Source organism: Pezoporus occidentalis, unplaced genomic scaffold (genome assembly GCF_034315485.1).
Source record: "Pezoporus occidentalis ecotype Australia unplaced genomic scaffold, CSIRO_AGI_Poc_V1 ctg81, whole genome shotgun sequence".
In the NCBI taxonomy this organism is placed as follows: domain Eukaryota; kingdom Metazoa; phylum Chordata; class Aves; order Psittaciformes; family Psittacidae; genus Pezoporus; species Pezoporus occidentalis.
The window spans coordinates 7,163,764-7,178,661 of record NW_026916170.1 but is presented as its reverse complement, the minus strand read 5'-3'; the positions used below and the strand labels follow the sequence as shown (position 1 = coordinate 7,178,661).

Genomic DNA, 14,898 nt, shown 5'->3' with positions numbered 1-14,898 from the left:
TAATAACATGGGCATGGTCAGCACTCTATTCCCCCACCCTCCATGTACATCAAATGGGGACATATCTGTGTCTGTAGATGTTGCGCATGTCGCCTTTTCATTCATAAAAGGCAGCCTGTATCTTTAATCATCACTTTGCCAGAATAATAGCAAAAAAAAAAGCACTTGATTGTGTGGGTTATCAGACACTATTGGAAAAGTCTAGATAAGGATGCTGAAAAACCTTGGCTTATTAGTATTCCACATGCAAACACTTCCCCATAATCCAGAGTCATCTGTATCCCGGCAACCCTTAAAATTTCATTGTCACTGAATTGCCAGATCTTTATCAAAATATAATTACAGTCTTAATTTGGATGATAAATTTTGATTGCCTGTGCTGTGCCAAAAAAAAAAAATGAAAAAAATCAGGTGCATGAGAGCTGAGGTACAACTGTGAGACGTGAGTCTGCATATTCTGACATTGGTGCGTCACCCTTCCTCTTATCAGAAGTTGGGCTCTGACAGATAGCAGTGAGGTTATATAGGGGTAAATAGACAGGACATGAAAAAACAGTCTTCTAATGCCAACAAATGAAATTTGCACTAAAACCAGGGAGGAATTTAAAATATGCAGCTGCATATGACAATTATCACTATTATGAAGATTATACACTATTATCATTGTGAGGTGAATGATGTGCAGCATGGCTGTGAAAACCTGGAAGAAACCAGTCCTTCCTGAAACAAGAGGAGATTGTACAGAACTCACCTTTTCTCCCACTGCTTTTTTTCCCTCACCAAACACTGGCAGAAAACAGCACAGCATTTTAGTTATATCCAGAGAGGGTTCTCAAAATGCAAGGGTCATAAAATGGCTTCAGATTTCAGCAAATTGTTCTAGTGTTCATCTTAAACCTCACTGACAGCTTTTAAAAGTGCTCTTAATGACAGCTTTTGTGGTTCATTCATTCCAGTACGATCTTTCTGGCATTAAGAGGTTGCCTGTTAGGAGGCTGGAGGAAAGGGGTGCCATTTTTCAGCAATGATAGTAGAGCCCTGTACATAGGCTACCACCACCTAAACACCACCTTGTGTCTGCACACTTCAAAGAGTACAAAATAGCTGTTCCTTCAGTTACGTGCTTACATGAGCCAGCATCTTTAATTCCTTAAAATGACTGAAGATATTAGGATTGATGCATGTATCACAACAGACCAGAATCATCTGTCTTTACTGTGCACTGTTATAGTGATGTATTATACTTTGACCCCACACCGATCTGCAGCAGATGTGGAATCAACCTCATATAATCATGTGAGGATACAGTTTGAAATTCCATCACTTGAATTCAACATTGTTACCGAAGACATGCTGCTGGCTGGGGATGTACTCTTCTACCTTGCAAGAATTGACATGATTATGAAGATTCTTCCAAACTTAAACATGTAGCCTAAAAAAAGTATCTCAGAGGAATATAACCACTGTCTGCTGTACCAGCGGAGCTCAAAGGAGAGGAGATGGCCCAGCAGGCAAGCCGTGGAGGTTACCTAGTTTCTGATAGCAGTCCAAACCCACTTCAGTTTTACCCTGTTGAAATGCCTGGGGGGAAAGATAATTACTTGGATGACAATGGCATAAATGCAATTAGACACTTGACCTTAGTGTTTCTTGGTCACATGCATAGAGTTTGCTCATTGCTAAATTTGGGTCTGGGAAGTTCTTCTTCCCGCCCCCCGAGTTATTTGCATTTGCTCTGCAAGCCCTGATGAGGATCCTTTCCTAGGACAGATGTGATCTCATCCCTAGAAACTGATTTCCTCACCCCCTGTGGGACCTTTGCATACCCAGCCTCAGTCTTCTTTGTTATCTGCTTCTGTAACTTTGATCATCATTGCATGCATTATAAAATACTTCTTTGACACACCTGTTAATGCAAATTCACTCCCATGGAGCTTATGTTGTTCTCTCCTGAGAAGACCATGCACGGTGAGAACAACCAGAACAGTAAGTAGATTCTACCACATAAGCATACAGAAGGGTTACACTGTGGATTGAAAGTCATACTGTGTCAGAGTTACAGTATGAAAAATGTGCTTCCTCGTGGGTAGTGGTCAACTACGTCACTCAAGTGAAGTCTGTCTCCTTCATAATCCACTGCCCCTGCCTTCTCCCAGAGACCACTCCAAACCAAGTGCTGTTTTGACTGGCTTCTGGTGTAAGCAAACACATTTGACAGCTAATAAGACCCAAAGCTCACTGAGTCCAGGGAGATACTGCAACCTTTGAAGTCTCTTCTGTGCACTGGTTCCCATTCCCTAACAATCATGTCCATCACTTACATATCAGTAATGCTTCTGCTGACAGGAACAGTAGAAAGTTTTACAGCTGAATGGGTCAGGCAATGAACCATTCTTGTTCCCTTGGTGGTAGGACCTCAATGGGGCTAAGTCATACTGCAGTAGGAATGGAGGGCAGGAGGGAACCATGAGAGAACTATCTGGTCCATGACTTTTCCAATCCTGAAACACAGTTAAAATGCTATAAACAGCAAATGAGGCAAGCATCCCCAGACACACAAGATGCTTCCTATAGTAATTTTTGACTGATGTGTGACTGAACCTGTCCTAAAAATGCCAAAATGCAAAGCCAAGCATAATTCCACTGCTCTAAAGTGGACTGAGCATTTCTAGTCGACCTCGAGTTTATTCTTACTTCCTCTCAAAAAGCCTAAATGAAGGACATCCCGTAAGCTCCATAGCATGCCTGTCCCTGTGCACTTGGAAAGGTCTTCCTAACCTTCCCTGCTGCAAAGTCAGCTGGTTCCTAAGGGGTAAAGCTGCAGAAGCGGGCACACTGGCTGCAGTCACATGCAGCTCCCCTCTTCTTTGGGTAGCAGACTCCATCTCTAGTGCTGTGAATTTGCAACTTCTCACCTCAGATGACTTGAGCTGAATCAAAGAAGCCAGAACTAGTGCCCTGGAATACTCCAGGCAGGGGGCAGGGGAAATATCTAAGCCCCCAAAGGAGGAAGATGAACCAATGCTTACTCCAGACGCACAGTTCTTCACTCTCCCTTTTAAAATGCATTCATTTCCTACTGGTGAAGGGTGCCACGCTAAAATCAGAGGAAAACAAACTTGCCTATCCACAGGAGCAGATTCAGCCTAGTGCTAGAGAGATGGAAAACCTCCATATGCCATGGTGACTAGCTCAGTACAGCCTGTTATCCATTCCCTCCACATGCCAGGCACACTGCCCCCATATAAGCACTATCAGTGAAGGCAACCATACATCTGGATGAAAAACACGCTGATAGAAACATGCCAGTTTTAAAGCTTGGCTTTTGGCTCTAAGTTACATATTCCAACACTAAGTTGCATATTCCAACAACATTAATATTGGGAGGACCGGCAGAAGAAAGAGGTTAGCAGATTTACTCTCCCTCTGCACCATGGTGTGTTGCAGGGGGAGGAGTTCAAAATGGCCCCTGTGAGGGCTGCCAGCATCTTCATGACAACTGGTAAAACAGAGTTTTATTCCTCCTGGATACTCTTCAGTGAGAGCTTTCTCAAGGGGAGCAACAGATTCCTCAAGCCTTCACCAGCAGCAGGTACCTCCTGAAGGAACATTTCATATTCAGAAGGTGTCACAATGTTCCCATTTCTATTCTGCCTCTCTAATTATCAAGCCCAAATCTCCTGTCTTTGAGCTTATAGTTGCCATGATAGGCTGCAGCACAAACTATGTGGCTATCACATGCACGTCCCAAGTTCCTAGTAAGCAAAACTGAGGTCTGGCTTCCTCAGCTACCTATCTTGGATGTTCTCCTGGGTGAGAAGACAAGCAAGTCTCACCACTGGCAAACAGGAGCCCAGAAAGGAGAGAATGTTATGAGCCTTCCACAGCAACCAGACTCTCAGCATTACAAGCCTCTGCCTTTGCACCAAGCAGCATCACAATAACCATGAACCCAAACTATGGCAGTGATACCAGTAGCTGAATAGTTGGAGATATAAACTGGTGATGCTCTTCCCCACTTGCCATTTTGGCTAAGCCACTTTACCCTTGATGGACCTGCCTTGACAACCTTATTTATCTAAAAATGGCTTGTCTGCTTCTGCTGATTCCAGGAACTGCAAGCAGCATAACCCTGTGTGCTGCTAACTGCCCATGTCGCAGCCAGGCAGCCCTCTGATCTCTGTGAAAGACAGCCATTAGGGCAAGTGCAGTGGAGGGAGCGGCACGCAAGTGGTTAATGCATGCCATGAAGAAAAATACATGTGCATACTGTCTCAAACAGCCAGAATCTCCTAGGTTTATATTTTCCATTCAGTTCCACTAGAATTAAAATGCTCGTAATAGAAACCTGGCAATCAAAAGCAAAGAAATAGTCACCAAAGCAAGATTCATTTCTGTCTATACAGTTGACCAGAAGTCTTTCTGCATCTTACAAGCAACATTAAATGCCATCCATTACAGCAACAAATGCCAGCCGAGTCCCTTTCTTTCCACCTGTGATTTTAAAAGTACATTTCCCATGCAGAAAGCTGTGTGCTTGGCAACCTCTGCATCTCCCCTCCTGACGAGTAGCAGAAAAGCTGCATGCTAAACTCTCTCCTGTAACGACATGGATTCCCACACCAGAGAAAAATTCTCAAACTGCCCAGGCAAAACTTCCAATAACCTGTCAGGTATTTAACAAACCGGAGGCAAAAGCTAAAGTCAAACCCTCAAAGCATATCAAAAGAGAGGAAAAAAGTAAAAAAAAAAAAAATAATAAAAAAACGCCCTCTGCTTGACCCAAAATAACAGAACAGTTCTGCATAGGAAAGAAAATGAATTACCATTGTGGAGACCCTCAGTCATTTAGAGTCTCCAGTGAAGGCTGAGAGCCATTCTGAGACTGCAGTTCTTTCCTCTAACTTCACTCCCCGGCTCTGCAAGGAACTGGTTAAAGATGACATCACTGCTCATACTACCCTCCTCCCTCTCCCCATTCACTTGCTAAAAAAGCTGAGGCTGCTCATCTCCCCCTGCATTGGCTTCAGATTTGGTCCTCACTCCTCGCCAAGTTCCCGGTCTGCAGCTGACTGTGCGGGTCAGTGTCAGTGTGGGACAGAGGATGCGTCTATGCACTCTTACAGCATCCCTGCTGGCACCACTTGAGAAATAAAACAGCCTTTCCCTTAAGAAATCAGAAGAGGTCTAACCTCGCGATGTATAATGCATTACACAGCCAGCTCCGTTTACAGAAGGCAAGCAGTCTTCCTCTTTGAAGCAGGAGGGAGAGACAGACCCTCCTAGGGGCTCTGCCTTTTGCCTCGGCTCACAGGAGAGGACACTCTCTGTGGTTTGCTGCATCCTCCTTGTGTTAGGACTGCAATCTATCTTTTTTTATTTTTTATTTCCCTCCCCCCAAGCGTGACATCATCAGACACCAACTCCACTTCTGTAATAAAAACAGATCCCAAGCAGAGCTACCTGGGACGAGGTCATCTGGAGGATCTCACTTCTTACAAAATTCTCTGCTCCCACAGTGTCATCTGGATTTAATAACCCTGTGCTTGCTGCAGTCCAGGATGCCCAGCTGCTAGGCTGAGATCAGTCTCCTTTCTACCCCAGCATCCCAGCTCCACAGCATCAACAAGGAGCAGGTACCTCTGGAGCGCTCCCCTGGTACCCACGATTCACTTTGCAGCTCCATTTGCTTCCCTCCCCTAACCGCTGGGAAGGATGTTGCAGCAAAATCCCTCGGCCAGCTCTCCCGGCTGCTACAAAGCAGTCAGGCTGCAAGCACCCAGCGCACAGGCTCCCAGTGCTCCTCCACTCTCCAAAGCTCCTCAGCCTAAGCATCGCTGAGCCTGACAAAAACACCGGCATACCTGACTGACAGCTGCGGGAGCCAGCAGCTCAGGGACAGCCCCAGCATAGGGCTTGTTTGCTGCCAAGGGCACCCACCGCCTTATTTTTGCTACCTGTGTTTTGCCTCCTGGGGTAGTGCTGAGGCTTGTGCTGAGCACTGCCCATCCTCAAGGTGTCCAGCAGGCACCAGGGTGACTGGGGTGAGCTCCACTACTGCTGTGGGGTGAGGGACAGATGGTGGCTCCTGGGCTCCGCAGCCTCCCTTGCACACTCCCATGCTCATGGTGGCAGCCAGCAGCAGTGGCAGTCACAGCACTGGCAGGAGACAGAAGTCTGTGTGTACGTGCATATGTGTAACATATGCTTTCAATACCTATTATATAGACACAGAGCTACATGCAGAGGTAAACACAGACGTGCATTCTGGATCTCTTACCACTACCAGCAATGCCACAGACATACCAGAAACTGCACACGTAACAGGACCAATGGGATAAGGCTGCATTTGCAAACATGCTCAGGATTGTTTGTGTGCTACCTGTCTATACAGCCTGCACAAAAATATAACACTCACTGCTGTGCTGATTAGAGGTGAGTGTTTGACACAGGGCTCTAAAAGCTTCACAGAACTCATACAAACTCCTCTGAAAGGTATAGTGGTGTATCACATGTCATATAACAAATGGTATTTCTCTGTATGGTAGAAATGTCTTGGTGGGGGGACAGGGGATAGCACTGTAAAAGTCTTTCAGCAATTACAGAATCCTAGCATAGGTTGGGTTGGAAGTGACCCAAACCCACTGCAATGAGTAGGGACATCTTCAACTAGGTCAAGTTGCCCAGAACCACATTCAGTCTGGGCTTGATTGTCTCCAGGAATGATGCATCCACCACGTCTCTTGGAAACCTGTTCCAGTGTTTTACCATCCTCATTGTAAAATATTTCTTCCTCACATCCAGCCTAAATCTCCCCTCTTTTAGTTTAAAGCCATTACCCATCATCCTGTTGCAACAGGCCCTGCTAAAAAGTCTTTCCCTAGCTTTCTCATAGGCCCCTTTTAAGGACTGAAAGGCTGCAATAAGGTTTCCCTAGAGTCTTCCTTTCTCCAGGATGAACAACTCCAACTCTCTTCGCCTTTCTCATACACTCCATCCCTCTGATCATTCCTGTGGTCCTCCTCTGGACCCTCTCCAACAGGTCCGTATCTTTCCTGTACTGAACCCCCCAGCAAGCAGCCCTCTGAATTTGGAACATGCAGGTGCAGCAGGTCCCAGAGAAAATCTCTGCTAGAAACAGGGAGCAAGTTGGAAATTGAAGGAAGTCAGTAAAAATCCTGCCTCAGGGTTTATTCATAACTTCCTCCCCTTCTCTCCTTCAGAGCTGTGTTTTGCATGTGGGCTGGTAACACACTTATATCAAACACCAGAGCCCTCCTGAATGAGCCAGAGTTAAAAACCTGGCATCTCCTGACAGCTGGGACACTCAGCAAAGAGCAGGTGGTGTAAACCAGGGACAGGATTTCCACTAAAGAGTCTCCCTGTCTTAAAACAAGTGGGCAGTCCTGCAGGTTCTCGTCTCCAAACCACAGCCTTGTCAGGCTGCATCCATCTTTGGGCATGCAGCAGGCACAGGCCCCTAGAACAAGCAGGTAAGAGCCTGAGACTAAGGGGGCATGACTGTGGTGAACAGGGATGTGGGACCATCTTTGGAGCTCCACCAATGTAAACCTTCAGATAAATACAGAAGAGAGTATCCTCTGCCACCACTCATTAATCAAACCTCAGTTTTCTTACTGCTCTGATAGGGATACTACAGACATTAACAAAGGGATCCTATGTGCATGTAGCAGCAACACTAACATCTCTGAAGTAACACTAATTATATATCATATACTAGTCCAAAAGAGAAAAAAGCAGAAAGCACACCAATTCACTAGATGAATCTCCATATTTCCCTTCTAAATCAAACAAGTGTTCTACCCAGCTTCTGTAAGTTCCTATAAATTTTAGGTGGCAGAAATTCACAAATCAGTGCTACTCTCACTGAGGACAGCCAGGTAAAATTTGACTATTGCACTTTCCACTTGGAACTGACTGGCCAGCTGGCTCTGTGCTAGCAATAGTCCCCTTTCCCTTGGGAGCGGGAAGGATGTTCTGTGGTTTTTCGGAGAAGGAAGAGAGCGTTTCAGAGAATAAAGGAGAAGTCAACAAATGCACCTTAAGTCTTTATTTCTTGGTTAATAGGACAATTTGTTTAGTGTTTCTGTTTTCTCTTCTAAATCTGCTCCTCATACGTCTATCAGCACCTTGGAACTCAAATGCATAGTTATTGTATCCTCTGATGAAACCTTTGAACATGGCCTTCTCATTTTACTTTGGTTCTCCTAAGCAATGGCATTGTCTTAATCAGCAGTCAGAAACATTTGCAGACTGCCAGCTGGTTATAACAGTTCCCAAACCCAACAAGTTCCATGCTGGTTCCCAGTCATGAGATGTTATTGTAGGAAAGCAAACAAACCCATTCCTGTAAAAAGGACCAGGCAAACTAAGTGCGGGACTGGGGGGTGGAAAGAACCCAACCTAAATAAATGAGGGCTGAAACTACATCCACAGCTCCCAAAACTCTCAATCAAAGAGGCAGAAATGCTTCCAGACAGAAAGAGGAGCTTGCCCATCTCTCCCGTCATTTCCCCCCTACTATACTGACATTAACTAACAGTTTCACTTGGCAAACACGTTGTTTCAAGTATTTGGGTGACTCAGTTGAAGATCAGAGCTCAAATAAATGAGCATCAAGTAGCACCCCTGCCCCAGTGTATGCATTTCAGTGTACCTTGGGGTGTCTCCAAAATAAATGGGGTAGAATATGCTCCATATTGTATGAATTCTCCACTTGCTTTAGCAAATGCACCTCATTCAGCATTTCCACTATCTTCTTTAATCCAGCACTATGCCTCCCATAAGCACAGTTTAACAAACGTATTATATCATATAAATGGGTGTTTCCCATTTTGAGAATCATTCAGATGTGAGCTGAGTCCCAATCTACTTTTCTGCTTTGACCAGTCTTCAAATGCAATCAAGTCTGGTAACAGATATGAAGAAGGCAGCAGATAAATGTCAGGCATCTACATCCTCTGCTATTTTTGTAACGTTACAGAGTGTACTGAAGAGAAGAACTGAAAGTCCTCTTCTTTAATGATGTCCTTACGATTTTTTTAAAAAATCTAAATTTCAATACTCTGCCATTTCAACCCAAAATGTTACAAAGTAAATCAAGGTCAGGTCTGCCTGTCACTTTCCCAAATTACTCCTGAGTAAAGACTGCTCTCAACCAAATAGTGTTAGTCTAAATAGGAACTGAGCCTCTCCTATTTCATTATCCCAGGGAGGTTTCAATTTCAAACCTGACTTGGACTATATAAAAGTTAGCTTTTAAGCAGGAGCAGCATGAATATTCCTCCCTCCCCTCTATCTTACCTTATCAAGGAAAGAAAGAAAAAATAAGACTCCGTACCAGTTCTGCTGACCTGACACAAGAGGAGGCAGCAGCACAGTGAGGTATGCCTCTCAAAGGAAATCTCAGTGCAAATTTTCCATTGCCTATTTTTCTTACTGTTCCACTTGACTGCATGGTACCCGCGGTACAATGAGAGCAGCTCCAGACTGCTGCTCCTGTTTCAGAGGAGCTGGCTGCCCTCAGTGAGGGCAGCTTCAAGCATCTCACCATTTGGCAAGTGATGACAACTCTACTGACCCTGGATATCCTTACTGGGAATACCCTTCTTACTCAGTCGGGCCCTCCTGAACAGACACACCCGAGCAAGGTGCAGCTGGAAAATGAGAAATGGAGACCCTGGTGGCTGAGGAGGAGAGACCCTCCTTGGGGGCTTCCTGCTCTGCCCCAGGCTGCCCAACCGTGATGGATCCAGGGGACAGGTCCCAAGCAAAGGCCACCAGAGCTACATCTGCTGGTGCCTTGTTCACAAAAGGCCAGGTCTTAAATATGCCGTAAGTAGTGGCAGCTACAAATTATCAAGGTACTTGCTGGTTAAGACTATTATAGGTTCCTGCTCTTCTTACTACTGTGATTACAGAGCGCTGCTCAGCACACGCACGTGATACAAGCAGCTTGTAGCCTCATTTCCTACAGAAACAATTGTGATGGGATCACACTGCCTACTGTCTGTGTGGTTGTGCCTTTTCCCGCTCCCCAGCCACCACGGCCCTCCTGGACAACCTGGGCCAGATCCACACAGGGTAGGTGATACCAGGGTGCAAAATAACAACTCGGAAAATTTATTTTTCTTACAGATTGAAGAAAACTGTATTCCCCCAGGTCTACAACAGTGCAGTGACCATAACAACCTAGAGCACAGGAGACACAGATGCAACATCTCCTCTCCTTGGAGGAATCTGATGCTGTATTTCACACCTACAAGTAGAGTGTGTCATCCACTGCGCAACACACTACTGTGGCATCGTTCTTCAACACTGATCCTAGTTTGTTTTGAAGTCTTATCAACTAAGAGGAAGTAAAACTTTCTACTCAGTAGGACATTAAGTTTCTTTCTCCTAGTTTAACTAGTACATCAGGCTATGAAATGGAACCTGGATTGCCACTGAACTGAAAATCAAAACTTGGAACTGGATCTTGAGTCCTTCCCTGGGTGACAGGGTTTTACCTGTTTACTATTCCCACTATCCCACTGAATTTCCATGCCACCCCAGGGTGACAGGGTGTACAACCCTTGCTTTGGGAGAATTATGATGTGGTTTACAAGTCTTATAATGATAAAAGATATTGTAGAAGTATTGAGTTATTTGTCTGTTTATCAACAGAAGCAGAATGGAAGTGTTTTTTAAATAGGAATTGTATAAATACTTTGGATACATAATGTAATTTTAACTCATAACTTCTTAATTAAAAGACTTGGATATGCAGCTCCATCTATTTCTATGTAATCCAATAATGCCTCATCTGCAATCCTATTTGGGTAGCAGCTGCAAAATAAGGATTGCAGAAAAAAGTCGTCTCACCGACCCTTCTTTTGCCCAACAGTGTATCATTTGCTTCATTTGTCTGAAGCCTTTGCTTAGCCAAAGTAATTGTGCTCAGGTTCTTCTTAGAAGAGCCAAGCTCTGAGTTATGTGAGTTTCATACTGTAACTATATTATGTTTATTGCCTCTCACTAGTATTTCCAGCCTTCTGCATGCTTTTTCACAAGATTTTCTTCTTGTTTATTTCAGCAGAACTACTGACTGTGTCATAAATATTGATGTTTGACTTACTATATTTTGCTTTTAGCCTGGCAACTCTGTATTTCTGCTTGCCAGGGCTTTGCTTTTCAAACGCAGTTGTTATAACACATATTAATAACTGCTTGGAAAGACTGTAAGGATTTTTAACATGAATAGAAATACAAGTCACATTCAAGTAACCCACTGCTTAAAATAGTAACCATGTCATTGTTCTAGCACAACTTATATCTGAAACACCTGTAAATCATCCAGCAACAACTAACCTATTCTGACCTGTTAAAACAAGGCAGAACTGCAATAATCCTGTAGTATTTACTATGTGCTTTGCAGCAAGATCTACCCATGAATCCAAATAACATTCTAGGGAGCTATCACTGAGTACTGACTGCATTGGTACAAGTCATCATTACTTATCTAATAATTAATACTACTTGATGGAAAAGGATAGAGGAGTCTGATTTTCAGTACTATACTTTCAGTGCTGTCTTCGTGCTTTGATACCGAGTTAAACCCTGAAGATATATCCAGTGAATTTTACTGACAAATTACATTCATCATCTATGTTCCTGTCTTGTCAAGAGTCTGAGATGTAATACATATTAAAACATTACATGTGATTTTCCTTTCAGAGCACTTAGCTCATACCATCCTTACATACTGTGTTTGATTTCCAAAATCCAAAACAATGCATTTAGTGACCCCCAGGGAGAAGCCAAGATATGGGATTAGTGACCTCTATAAGCAGTGACCACAAAACCAGGAATCCAATGGGAATTATCCCCAACTGAGCTTGCCATCTGCTGCCCCAGGAGAACCAGCCCAATTCCTTTCAATATACATAGAATTTAAGACAATCATGGGAATTCTATATTTATTCTTCCATATCCATTTGTTTCATCCGTTAGCTATGAAGGAGCAGGTCATCATTTGCCCTGTGAGCTAAAAGTGCTATATTTGTGCTACAACTGGAAAAGCAACAGCCTGCGGCAGCGGGGCTGAGCCATCCATCTGGAGCTTGTGGCTCTTCTGCAGAGGATGAGGAGGTGGCCAGAGGAGTGAGGGTGGACAAAGCTGTGCAAAGGTGGGGGAGAAAAGAGCCTGGAAAGGATACATCTGATCCCAATTTCTCAGTCTTATCTCAGTTTACTGTGTGTCTCTAAAAGCTATGTCCGCTACACAATTTCCCTTCCAGACTGAAAGTGGGAGGAAGAAAGCACCTGAGCATGTGTCTTTGACTGACAGACAAGGTGTCTCTTCTGACAAGCTCTGACTTCCTGTTGCTTTTACCTAAAAAATAGCTTAAAATCTCGGTGTCTGTACCTGCCTTAGTGATGGCACAAGGGGAGAACAGTTGTATTTCATTCCTGTCCTCACTGCCACTCTGGGAAAACAAAGAGAGGGATGTACATAATCAAATGTTGAACTGATTTCACATGCTACTCCTAACAGTCACAGAGGAAGGAGAAAAAAGAGAAAACCTTGATCCTTCATGTCCTGGAAACAAATGGCTGCTTTTTTTAGAGATGAACAGCCTTAAGACAGACTCTTTCATGGGAAATGGAGACAGTCTGTGGCAAAGCTTTTTCCATAAGCGGCCACAGTTGTCACCTCCATCTGGAGATGGTGCAGTGGTGAAATCCTGTCCAGCCAGAGATGATGTCCCAGCCATCAAGATGCCTGGATGAACCTGGGCAAGGCTGTGGATACCTGAAGTGCCTTCTATATATTAAACATCTGAATGAGTGTTAATATGCTCTGTCAGAAAGACAGTAGGCTATTTGGGCAGGCTGGTGACAGGTAGATGTGTGCAACAGCAGTGGCGGGGCTGCAGTAAGCAGCAGTGGTAATCCTCTTTGTGGATCAATCTTTAAAAAGCAAAATAAAACCCAAAGGTTTACACAGAGCCATGTGACACCATAACAACATGCGAGGGAATGTCATTGTGCAACTATTTTCCTTGACTTTCATTAGACAGTCCTGAATTTTGTGGAAATATTGACAGGCCAAGGGAAAAACCCAAGTGCCATTTAATTTTGACAGATGGAAAAAATAATGCCTTGTACAAAGCATGATAGCTTAATGGTCTTCTTTGTCCCTTTTCACCAAGGACCAGCTCCCAGAGGCAGTAGCCAGGATAAATCACAAGCCAAATGCAAGGAACCAGAAAGGTAGAAGGATTTTATGATTAAATATTTACAAACGAGAGTGGACGTGGGGGGAAAATGTACATAAAGTATATGAAGCAAATGGTGCAGAAGAGACAGATACAGTGATACGGAACTGCCTGATGTGAAACCGAAACCCAGGCTGCTGGGGAGGCATGACCTACCTCATTTATTCACCACAGTCTACAATTGGAAGTCATCCCAACAATTTATCTCAATTCCTTACTCAACTGCATTGCTATTCGCTAGGAAAATATTTTCTCCCTGCTAGCATCTATGAGACCTGGCTAAACTCCTATTCATAGTAAATCTGGTACTAATTTCATTAAAGTCTTTTCCTGGTTGTTGCACTCTTGAAAAATGTTGTGCCAACAGCTACATAGGTAGTATTAGCTCATACAGACCTAGTGCCTTTTGATTTGGCATTGGAAACAGCAACCAAAGCTGGTTAGACAAATGCAGTTAGGCTTTGCTAGTTGTAACTGAGCAGTGCTACAGGCAGCCTAGTTGCTTTTCTGTTTCTATCCTTCTTCTACATGCAAACATGCCCATGTGCAGCCACTTTGGCTGACTTAATATGGGTCAATACCTGCCCAGGATGGAGACCCACCGAGGCGAGCCAGTCTTTGGCATGCTGTCTGCTCTACTCTGCAAGGTTATTGCAGAGCATCCATGAGGTAGGAGTGCAAGATACCATGAATGGGAATTAAAAAAGGTAAAATCATTTCTCTCTGACAGCATTTAAGATCTGCTTCCCTGGCCCTTTGAAATATGCTTCTCAGCAGCTCCCTGTTCAAACAAAACCAGTGTACTGTACAGTGGATTGGTCACAGGCATCTTTGTTCTGCACCCACACAAAATTAGAAGTGACACATTACTTCCACTGCAGGCCAGATATCAAGCAGAGCCATGCCCCCACTTGCAGTTTATTTAAAGCCGTAGCTGGCTTTTTAAGGATCAAAGAGAAGGGGGTATAGGAAGGGGATGCTGTTCAGCGGAAGACTAGGAACAAACCAGTGCATTTTAGTCATACATGTCTTTCCTTAATATTTGCTTTTGAAACTGCTGAAATACAATGTGGCAACAAAGTTATGTAAAGCGCAAGTCACCAAGTGGTGGCCTATGAAGCTTTCTCAGTTTGTTAGTGCTTCAGCTCTCTGCAGTACCTGTCATAAAGATAAGGGATTAGACTGATGTCCATCAGTGCCATCCCACTAAAGGCAGCCACAGCAGGAAGCCAGGCTAAAGGCTCACAGGGCTTTGCAAGCTGAGGGTACAAAGCACCTCTGGGATACAAAGCATGCTGTCAGTATCTGAGCCCTGGGATAGGATTTTTGGAAAGGGCATGTACATTGTTTTCATCATAACTTGGACTCTCATTCAAAGGAATCCCATCTGCAGAGCCAGAAACAGGGCCTCTACAAACGGCCAGGCTCTCCAGAGCCTGCAGCTTGCCCTCCCCAGCTTGGTACGTCTGTGTTTGTTATAACCAGCTAGATGCCCCAGCCCTCTTCCCGTCCCTGTAACTGGGTTTCAAGTTTACAAGTATCACAAATGAGTTCATTTCCCCTCATTAACTCTCGCAAGTAGTCACTGCTCCTCTGAACTCTATTTCTCTGCCCCCGG

The 14,898-nt window shown here is 44.2% G+C and overlaps 1 protein-coding gene across 4 annotated transcripts in view; it reads right to left on the bottom strand.

The window, feature by feature from the left end:
* NHS (NHS actin remodeling regulator) overlaps nt 1-14,898 on the bottom strand; it is a 252,574-nt gene that overhangs the window by 43,447 nt on the left and 194,229 nt on the right. Inside the window, exon 1 of one of the 4 annotated variants that reach the window (XM_062603708.1) lies at nt 5,193-6,200. The exons of 2 other annotated variants lie outside the window; for them this stretch is intronic. In XM_062603708.1, coding sequence (XP_062459692.1) covers nt 5,193-5,343 — 151 coding nt within the window. In that variant the 5' untranslated portion in view covers nt 5,344-6,200. Of the gene's footprint in view, nt 1-4,826; nt 5,159-5,192; nt 6,201-14,898 lie in introns of those variants that run through there. One more of the 4 variants, XM_062603709.1, reaches the window with a different exon arrangement.